The sequence below is a fragment of the Macaca fascicularis genome, chromosome 19 (genome assembly GCF_037993035.2).
Source record: "Macaca fascicularis isolate 582-1 chromosome 19, T2T-MFA8v1.1".
Classification (NCBI taxonomy): domain Eukaryota; kingdom Metazoa; phylum Chordata; class Mammalia; order Primates; family Cercopithecidae; genus Macaca; species Macaca fascicularis.
In genome coordinates, this window is record NC_088393.1 from 63,599,490 (window position 1) to 63,608,759 (window position 9,270).

Consider the following 9,270-nt stretch of genomic DNA (forward strand, 5'->3'; position numbering starts at 1 on the left):
TTTCCTCTCCCTTCGGCTTCTCTCTTTCGGCCGGCGCCGCCAGCTCCTGGGGCACACCCAGAGGTCCCCTTCCCGCCGCCGCCTGCAACTGCGAGGGTAGCCCGGGGCCGCTTGGAGTCGCCCGGACCTGAGAGGCTGCTGCACTGGGTACGGGGGCCGGGAGGAGGGAGGGGGCTGGGAGCGGGCGGCGGGAGGGGCTGGACCGCGTGGAGGGTACCTGGGCCGGGGCGGGAGTGGGGCAGGCGCCGGAGGAGGCTCTTCTGGAGCTTGCAGGGGGCGAGAACTTACACAGAAAGGCCCAGGAAGCGAGGGCTGTGGCCCCGGGGGTGGAACCCCGAGAGCGCTGGGACCTAGAACGAGCCTGGTGGTGGCCGGGCGAGCACTAGAGAGAGCCTGAGGTGGGTGGACGGGTGGGAGCACGGAGTTGTTCAGACATGTCGCTGGAGAGGGCCAGAACCTGGGGGTCCTCACGTCGGAGCCCCTGTGAATAGGTTTGGCTTGTATGGAGGCGGTCAGGAAAGGCTTGAGTATGTAGGATGGGCCAACACGCAGACCCTGCAAAGGGCTAGAAGGAGGGGAGGGAGAGGCCTGGAGGCCTGCGGGGTGGGGCACCCACTGACCTGGGAGGCCACAAAGAGGAAAGTTAGAGCGAGGTCCAGGTTGTGCAGAGCAGGTCAAGAGATCCTGTGAGTACAGTGTGTGGTGGAGCACCGAGGCTAGGAGAGCTTTTCCAAGGAGGGAAACCCTGGGGACCTTTTAGGGGGTCACAGAGTCCAGCTGTGAGTAGGACTGGAGAAGAGGGACTGAGGGCAGCAGGATGTAGAGGTCCTGGGCCGTTTAAAGGGAGGGAAAAGGATGGAGCCTGCGGTGCTGAGCTGCCCTCTTCTATATAACCTTATCCCATCTCCCATCCACCAGGCCTCAGCCAGCCCTCCGGATGCTGGTGCTGCCATCCCCCTGCCCTCAGCCTCTGGCATTTTCCTCCGTTGAGACCATGGAGGGCCCTCCCCGTCGGACATGCCGCTCCCCAGAACCTGGACCTTCCTCCTCCATCGGATCTCCCCAGGCTTCATCTCCTCCAAGGCCCAACCACTACCTGCTCATTGACACTCAGGGTGTCCCCTACACAGTGCTGGTGGACGAGGAGTCACAGAGGGAGCCAGGGGCCAATGGGGCTTCAGGCCAGAAAAAGTGCTACAGCTGCCCCGTGTGCTCAAGGGTCTTCGAATACATGTCCTACCTTCAGCGACACAGCATCACCCACTCGGAGGTAAAGCCCTTCGAGTGCGACATCTGTGGGAAGGCATTCAAGCGCGCCAGCCACTTGGCACGGCACCATTCCATTCACCTGGCGGGTGGTGGGCGGCCCCACGGCTGCCCGCTCTGCCCTCGCCGCTTCCGGGATGCGGGGGAGCTGGCCCAGCACAGCCGGGTGCACTCTGGGGAACGCCCATTTCAGTGTCCACACTGCCCTCGCCGCTTTATGGAGCAGAACACGCTGCAGAAGCACACGCGGTGGAAGCATCCGTGAGCTGGGCTGCCGGGCGCCCCAGGTACCACAGGACTTTGCAGGGAGCCTGGACTCCTGTCCAGACACCTGGTGAGAGCCCGAGGCTGGTGTTCAGGCCCCCGGACACAGACACAGAGCAGCCGCATCTCAAAGGCAGAGCCCTGCCTGAAGGAGGAATCCGTGAGTAATCTTCAGGTCCTCCGTGTTGTGGAGCTGAGATGGGAATGAGCTCCTACACAAAATGGAGTCCTCTAGCCTAAAGATATCAGCTGTTCCGTGGCAGAGCCTTGACTGGATGCGGGTGGGGAGTGTCGTATGTAAAGTCTCTGGCCTCATAAAAGATGGCTGTGGGTCATCAGGAATCTGTGCCATCTTCCTGAGGCTTCTGTGCTGTTGTTGGGGAAGGGACCCCAGTCCTGCCTTCCACCCCCCAACCAGGCCTGAGACCGATCAAACAATAAACGCGTTTCCCACCCTGAGCACTCGAGGTTTGTTTTTAGAGACGGCATCTCAGACCCTCTTTGGTGGCTGCCTAGCAGGGAGACCTCAGCTTGCCTGGCTGGGGAATGGGAAGGTTGGCCTGCCTTGGGGTTATCCCCTCCTCAGCTCCTGAACACCTGGGTCATCTGGGAAGAATGTTTTTAAGCTGAAACAATTTTAAAACCACAACCTCCTATCACAAACACATTTTATATGGTAATAGAGTACACAGATATGCAAAATATATGTGAACCAAGTTTCCTTCCCTTTTTTTTTTTTTTTTTTAGATGGAGTTTCGCTCTTGTCACCCAGGCTAGAGTGTAATGGCAAGATCTTGGCTCACTGCAGCCTTTACATCCTGGGTTCAAGCGATTCTCCTGCTTCAGCCCCCCAAGTAATTAGGGTTACAAGCATGTGCCACCATGCCCGGCTAATTTTGTACCTTTAGTAGAGATGGGTTTCACCACGTTGGCCAGGCTGGTCTCGAACTCCTGACCTCAGGTGATCCACACACCTCAGCCTCCCTCAGGACCCTGGGCCTGGAAACAAAAGTTTCTTTACCATAGTTAGCTTTAGTATGTGTAGATTTTTTTTCATTAGCTGCTATTATTTGAGATGGAGTCTCGCAGTGTCGCCCAGGCTGGAGCAGTGGTGCAATCTCCACTCACTGCAACCTCCACCTCCCTGGTTCAAGCGATTCTCCTGCCTCAGCCTCCTGAGTAGCTGGGATTACAGGCACGCACCACCACGCCCAGCTACATATTTTTTTAAACTGCTGATTTCATCCTATTCTATTGAATTCTCCACCCATGAACCTATAGTTTGGAAAAGACTAATCTAGGGCAGGTGGCTCCCCCTGGAATTTCTGGACCAGGCTGCAGTTTATTTGTAAAGTGAAGTGGGGAGGGGAGGATCATGGGTACAGCTTTGCAGGCGGTGCAGACGTTTAGATTCTCCCTCCATCGGGTTAAGACCTTGCTCTCCTAAGGGCTGGCCAGAGTCCAGAGCATGGATGCTTCTGGTGAACAGGAGAGGCAGGTGGAGCTGAGCCTGAAGCTAAATAAACATCTGCTTATTAATTCATTTTTCTTGCCTGTCTGTGCCAGGCACTGTGCTAGGCCTCATTTGCTCTTCCGACCTCTTTTTTTTGGGAGGAAGAACAAATCTTCCGTTCGTACTCCCCAGAGTGGGAAAGGAAAGAGCCTCCCAGAGGTTACGATCATACCCCACCATCTGACCTCAAATAATACCAGCAGCGCTCCTCTCTCAAGCCCTGACTATGGCCAGGTGCTGGGCTGAGCTGTGTGTCCCATCACTGTGTCCTCACAAGAAATGTAGAGGGGCCTGTAATTTCCCCATTTTACAGGTGAGTTAACAGGCTGGGGAGGAGCAGGAACAGTCAGGACTGGAATCTAGCTCTGTTCCAAAGCCAGCTCTTAATTACCAACATGGGGGGGTGGTGGCGTGTTCCTGCCCCTCGTTTTTCTGGAGAGGGGTAACTCCCCCCATTTTGGCCCCCACATCCCTGAGAACCTTGGGGTCTGGCTGTAGGAGGTGGGGGAGCTCTGGGGGGTCTGCGCTGGCTAGTTCCTGAGATCGTTAAAAGTAGATTCTCCTTTCGCTCCAACTTTCCCGGTGTCTCACACACTCCTGCCTTCTCCTGGGCCCACTGGGCCCACCGCCACCCAATCCGGGGACCCCCGGAGGCTCGCCAGCTCTCCAGAATGGGAATTTCTTGACGTTCCCTGCCTGAGCTTCGGGGAGGGCGGGGGAGTGCCGTAAGGGGCTATCGCGCAAGTGCAGACCCTCTGCTTCTGCCGCAAACGGCGGGCCTCACCTGGACCAGGGGACTCTCCAACGAGGGGCGCTAGTCTGGCCCGACTGGGCGAATCCCCGCGTCCGTACCCGTTCCGTCGCTCAGTTCCACGACTCGCTCCCCTGCCGCCCCGCCTGTTCGCGGGTGGGTGGGCGCTTCCCTCGGCTTCCCGTGACACTTTGCAGACGCTCCCCGGCGCCGGGCATGGGCGCCGCCGCCGTCGGTCCCCGAGTCGGATTCCGCGCGCGGGTGGGTGAGCGCGGGGGGCCTCGGCCCCTCGGACCCCGGGCACCCGCGGGCGGGGGATGGTGACCGTATTTGCACCCCCGCCCTGATGCATTCCCCCGCTGGGATCTTTCCACGACTGCTCCCCCTCCCACCCCCGGGACAAAGGGCGGGGGCGGCGCATCCCCACGCGTGACCTTTCCCCGTACTGCGCACGCGCCCAGCCCCCACCACCGGGGGAGGGTCCGCACGCCCACGCGAGTGCGGGGGAGGGGTGTGGGACCCCGGAGGTAGGGGAGGCAGCGCGCACGGGCTGGACCTCCTCCTACCCTGGGAAGTTGGGGCAGTTTCCCTCTGCACCTGCCTCTTCCTTAGGCCTGGCGGTGGCCCGCGATGAGAGTCCTTCCCCTTCAGGCCAGGTGTCCCTGTCAGGCGACCCCTTGGGGCACCCAGCAATTTAGGGCTTCAGCTTCCTTTTCCTTCGATACCCAGGAGCCCACGTCCCCAGCTCACTTCTCCCCTAGGACCTCGGTGGCTGGGCCCCCTGTCCCTGGCTCTGGGAACCCAGGAGTTTGAAGCCCAGGCGTGTTTTGCCTCAGTCCTGGGGTCTGGGCTCCCTCCTCCCTCAGACCAGGGATCCAGGCCAGAAGGTCCTTCCTGCCTCACTTCACCTCCCCCAGGATGGACCCTCGAGTCCATCCGCGTCCCTCCATTTGTGGCTGCTGTTTCTGTCCAGTGCCCCTGAGGCCCTCGGCTGCTGGGGTCCGCAGGAAGCCACGCCATGAATGACCGGAGCAGCCGGAGGCGAACAAGTGAGGAAGCTGGGTCCCCTTCCCTACCCTGGGTCCCGGTGCGGTCGGTCGGCTCCAGGCTGCCGTGGTTGGGGGGTGGTCTGAGGGGCCCGGGACTTCTCTGGGGTGACCCGGGGCCTCTCCTCTCCAGTGAAGGACGATGAGACCTTCGAGATCTCCATCCCCTTCGACGAGGCGCCCCACCTAGACTCACAGATCTTTTACAGTCTGAGCCCCTCTCGGGGAAACTTCGAGGGTGAGCCGAGGGGGCGTGGAGGGACTGGAGTCAGCTGGGAAGCCAGGCCGAGTCCCAGGGTGTGACCTGGTCCCCCCACCCTCGCTGTGTCCCTAGAGCCTCCGGAGGCTGCGTCCCCCGCCCTGGCTTTGATGAACAGCGTCAAGGCCCAGCTGCACATGGCTCTGGAGAGGAACTCCTGGCTGCAGAAGCGCATCGAGGACCTGGAGGAAGAGAGGGACTTCCTGCGGTGCCAGCTGGACAAATTCATCTCTTCTGCTCGGATGGAGGCAGGTATGTGTGGGGTGCTCTGATCCACCTGCCTCCCTGTCCCGCTACTGGGTACCCGCTCACCCAGACTCGAGGCTCCACAGTTTGCCTGGCTGGGTGGGACCTGCCATGTTGGCCCTCTCTGCTAGTCCCCTGCCTGTTTTGGGCCCCCAGGCCCAGCTTCCTCTTCACTTGATGTCCAGGACCTCATCCCCATGAACTGTCTACTGGGGCCTGTCCTCCTGCTTTTTCCTTCAGCTCCCCAAATCCCATCAGCCTCCAGTGCCCTGCCATCTGCTTCCTTGGCCTATGGTGACTTCAGGACCCTGGAACCTGAGAGTCCCTCTCTTCTGACTCCTAGGGGGACCTTCCTTCATCTCTTTGGCCAAGAGGCCCACCCTAGTCCTTTGGGTTTCCTCAGGGGGCCCCTGATCCTCTTCCTGGCCTTGTCTTCTCCAAGATCCAAGAGTCCAGCCATCCAGCCTCCTCCTGTCCCCCCCGTCCCCGTGTGACACCAGGGGCCATCTTCCCACCCACCCTGTCCCATCCTTGGTTAATGAGTTCTCCTTCCTCATGAAAGACATTAAGGCTCTTCCTGTGTGGGCCTTTTTGGGTGGGGACCCCAGCAGGTGCTGTTCCTCAAACCCTGCCCCAGGTTCCTGGGCAGTCCCCGCCCACATACCTTGCTCTGCTATAATTCATGGCCAGAAGCAGCCGGGAGAGCTCCCATAGCAGCCCCCAGCCCCAGCCAGTTCAGAGCTAGCATCTTCTCTTGACTGGTGGGACCCTGTGTCCTGCTTAATACATTTTGGACCCCAGCCGCATCCTCTTCCCCAGATGGTCAGGCCCTTTGCCAGACAGCCCATGTCCTGGAGAACCCACACTTTACCCCACCTACCCTCAGCTCGGCCTTGCTAGCTCCTTGGCTGAGAAGACCCCTCAAAAACTCCCACATCTCTCTTTGTGAATTCAACCTTTTCCCTCAAAAACTTGGGCAAGGGGCCTATGGTCTCGTGGTGTCTGTTACTGGGAACCCAGCATCTGGGGATCTGGCCTTCCCTCTGCTCTGGAACAAACCGCCTCTGACTGCCCTTGCCTGCCACTGTCTCCTCCCACTGATGGCTCCATGCTGGGTGACTGACTCCTTTGCACAGATGGTTTGGTCCTGCGGCCTCGGCACTTTCCCAGTGGGGACCCTGGCACCAGACCCCTCTCCTAAGCCGCCTTCTAGAGGACCCTGTGTCTGGGCCTCCGCCAGCCAGCTCCCTCTGTCTAGATGGAGGTGGAACTCATCCTGCTGGACCCAGGACCCCTGATTTCTCTCAGGGTCTGACCCCCCGACTCCAGCCAAGGCCTGGCCTGCCTCCTGGGTTTACAGAGGCCACTCTCCGGAGGTCCCACCCAGTCCCCAGAAATCTCTCCCTCCCCTGTGGGAACCGCATATACTCACAGGGGTCCTGAGGTCCCTGGTCGGCTGCCTCCCCAAGACCTCTTGCCAACCCAAGCCTCTGAGAAAATGCTGCACCCATTACTACCTCCCACAGACCCCAGCAGGCTCTACTCAGCCACCAGCATCTCTACTGTCCTCCCTGTCCGTTTCTTCAGGGGACCAGCCCAGGTTGGGGGATCCAGTACTGGGGACTGCAGCCTCTCTCAGTCCCAGGACCTGTGATGGGATGTCTGGTCCCATAGTTCACGTGTGTGTCTCTCTCCCCAGAGGACCACTGCCGGATGAAGCCTGGGCCCAGGCGGATGGAGGGGGACAGCCGGGGTGGGGCTGGGGGCGAGGCCTCGGACCCTGAGTCAGCAGCCTCCTCCCTCAGTGGAGCCTCCGAAGAAGGCAGCGCCAGCGAGAGGAGGCGGCAGAAGCAGAGGGGAGGTGCTAGTCGGAGGCGCTTTGGGAAGCCCAAGGCCCGGGAGAGGCAGCGAGGTGGGTGAGGTGCATGGCGCGGGCGCTGAGGGGCCTGGGCTGCTGAATTGCTGTGTGTCCTTCCCAGAGGCCCTCCTTTCTCTCCAAGCCCCTCCAGCTTTGCTGGAGAAAGACCCACCGGGTTCTGTCTCTCCCTCCTCCCTTGTAATCCTGGGATTACAAGGCGTGAGCCATAGCGCCTGGCCTGTCCTGGGTCTACTTTAAGTTTTGGTGAACCCTCGAGGGCAGGGCCACCTTGGGCACCTCCTTAACCTTCATCGGTAAGAAGGAGGTGCGCAGTAGGACCTACCTCGGGGCGGGTGAGGCTTGAATAAGTGAATTCACCTGAGGCAGGGAGGTGAGGGTGATGGCTGGGCGTGGTGGAGAGGCGGGCGGGGGGGGCGGTGTTGTTGCTGGGACCGCGTTGGTTGAACCCGGCCTCTCGGCTCATGTTCTCTCCTCACCCCCCTTCCTGGGCCTGCCTCTTCCCATTTCCCACTGGTCCAAGTACTGGCTGCGCTTCTTCCCCTCCTCTCCGCCCCTCCCTTCCCTGTTCTCCGTATCCTCCTGCACCGCCAGTGCCTCTGCTCGCCGGGATCCTTCCTTCCCATGGCCGTTTCCCTTCCCGTGTCCGCCCCCTCGGTCTTGGCCCCTGCTCCTCACTTCCGTGTCCCCGCCTCCGCCCCGCAGTGAAGGACGCCGACGGGGTCCTCTGCCGGTACAAGAAGATCCTGGGCACCTTCCAGAAGCTCAAGAGCATGTCGCGGGCCTTCGAGCACCACCGCGTGGACAGGAACACCGTGGCGCTGACCACGCCCATCGCCGAGCTGCTCATTGTGGCCCCCGAGAAGCTGGCCGAGGTGGGCGAGTTCGACCCCTCCAAGGAGCGCCTGCTCGAGTACTCCCGTCGCTGCTTTCTGGCCCTGGACGACGAGACGCTCAAGAAGGTGCAGGCGCTCAAGAAGAGCAAGCTGCTGCTGCCCATCACCTACCGCTTCAAGCGGTGATCGCACCACGCCTCCGCGCCTCCGCCCGGGCCTTCCTCCCCCGCCGACCCCGGCCCTCCCCAGGCCCCCGGTGGATGACCTGCGCCTCTCCCTGCCGCGCCCCTGCCCCTCCTCCTCACTCCCTGGGTTGGGGGCTCCCTTAGCCCGGCCCCCAAGCGCGACGGCCCAGGGCCGGCCGCAGCCCCTTCCCGAACGCCGGCATCCCCTTCCGCTTGGGCTGCCCAGCCCTGTCCTCGCCGGACCCCTTCCTCCTGGAAATCAACCAGGCAGGAGGGTGCCGCCCCCCTCTCGGGTGGGGGACTGTATAGACCCCGTCTCCGCCCCAGCCCCGCGGAGGAGCTGCCCACCTGATTCCCGGACAGACCTCCCCAACTCCGCGCGAGACAGAGAATTATTCAGAGAATTTAAATTAAAAAACGACGTGAAAATTTGGAATAAACTGGGCCTCAGCCTTTTCCTAGGAGGGGGACGTGCCTGGGAGGGGGAGGCCGTCGCCCCGACGACGGTGATGGGGTTGCTGGGGCTTCCAAGGGGGTGGGCGGTCAGGCGGGAGGCCGGGTAGGACAGGGTGTAATTAGCCCCCCGGAGGCAGAGACGGAGAAACAGCTGTGCCCCTGAAATCTTGGAGGCAGAGCTCTGGAAAAGAAGCGCGGACACAGCCGGGTGCGGTGGCTCACGCCTGTAATCCCAGCGCTTTGGGAGGCCGAGGCAGGCGGATCACGAGTTCAGGAGATCGAGACCGTCCTGGCTAACACAGTGAAACCCTATCTCTACTAAAAATACAAAAAATTAGCCAGGTGTCCCAGCTACTCGGGAGGCTGAGGCAGGAAAATCGCTTGAACCCAGCAGGCGGAGGTTCCAGTGAGCCGAGATCTGGCCACTGCACTCTAGCCTGGGCGATAGAGTCTCCGTCGCAAAAAAAAAAAAAAAAAAAAAGTAAAAAGCGTAAACGCTACCCGCTGGGCTACCCGGACCAGTGAGTGGCGCGAGAGGCGGGACTCGATGACCTCGAGCAGGGGAGGCCACC

At 61.0% G+C, this 9,270-nt stretch overlaps 2 protein-coding genes and 1 long non-coding RNA gene across 7 annotated transcripts; 2 read left to right on the plus strand and 1 right to left on the minus strand.

The window, feature by feature from the left end:
* The first annotated feature begins 21 nt into the window (after nt 1–21).
* ZNF581 (zinc finger protein 581) lies at nt 22–1,989 on the plus strand. The gene is made up of 2 exons (XM_065534960.1): nt 22–147; nt 919–1,989. The coding sequence occupies exon 2, from the start codon at nt 938–940 to the stop codon at nt 1,529–1,531; it is 594 nt and encodes a 197-aa protein (XP_065391032.1). The 5' UTR covers nt 22–147; nt 919–937; the 3' UTR covers nt 1,532–1,989.
* A 195-nt stretch (nt 1,990–2,184) lies between these two features.
* LOC135968404 (uncharacterized) lies at nt 2,185–4,202 on the minus strand. The gene is made up of 2 exons (XR_010583154.2): nt 3,828–4,202; nt 2,185–2,529 (listed from the first exon to the last, which is right to left on the minus strand). It is a non-coding gene; the product is annotated as an uncharacterized lncRNA (long non-coding RNA).
* Nucleotides 3,266–8,682, plus strand: CCDC106 (coiled-coil domain containing 106). Of its 5 annotated transcripts, none has more exons than XM_065534958.2 (6): nt 3,266–3,356; nt 4,768–4,843; nt 4,974–5,078; nt 5,175–5,351; nt 7,045–7,257; nt 7,927–8,682. In XM_065534958.2, the coding sequence occupies exons 2-6, from the start codon at nt 4,813–4,815 to the stop codon at nt 8,241–8,243; spliced, it is 843 nt and encodes a 280-aa protein (XP_065391030.1). In that variant the 5' UTR covers nt 3,266–3,356; nt 4,768–4,812; the 3' UTR covers nt 8,244–8,682. The 5 variants fall into 5 exon arrangements, with proteins under 5 accessions (XP_065391030.1, XP_065391031.1, XP_045236015.1 ...); XM_045380080.2 differs by lacking the exon at nt 3,266–3,356 and adding an exon at nt 3,990–4,055 and having other exon boundaries at nt 4,661–4,843; XM_005590421.4 differs by lacking the exon at nt 3,266–3,356 and adding an exon at nt 3,990–4,055.
* The last annotated feature ends 588 nt before the right edge of the window (nt 8,683–9,270 follow it).

What these genes read in the sequence shown, in the direction of transcription:
- ZNF581 (XM_065534960.1), top strand. Translation starts at nt 938, where the DNA reads ATGCTGGTGCTGCCATCCCCCTGCCCTCAGCCTCTGGCATTTTCCTCC.
- CCDC106 (XM_065534958.2), top strand. Translation starts at nt 4,813, where the DNA reads ATGAATGACCGGAGCAGCCGGAGGCGAACAA. An exon ending in GAGCAGCCGGAGGCGAACAA is followed by an intron (nt 4,844 to 4,973) that starts GTGAGGAAGCTG and finishes TCTCCTCTCCAG; the next exon opens with TGAAGGACGATGAGACCTTC. An exon ending in TTCTGCTCGGATGGAGGCAG is followed by an intron (nt 5,352 to 7,044) that starts GTATGTGTGGGG and finishes CTCTCTCCCCAG; the next exon opens with AGGACCACTGCCGGATGAAG.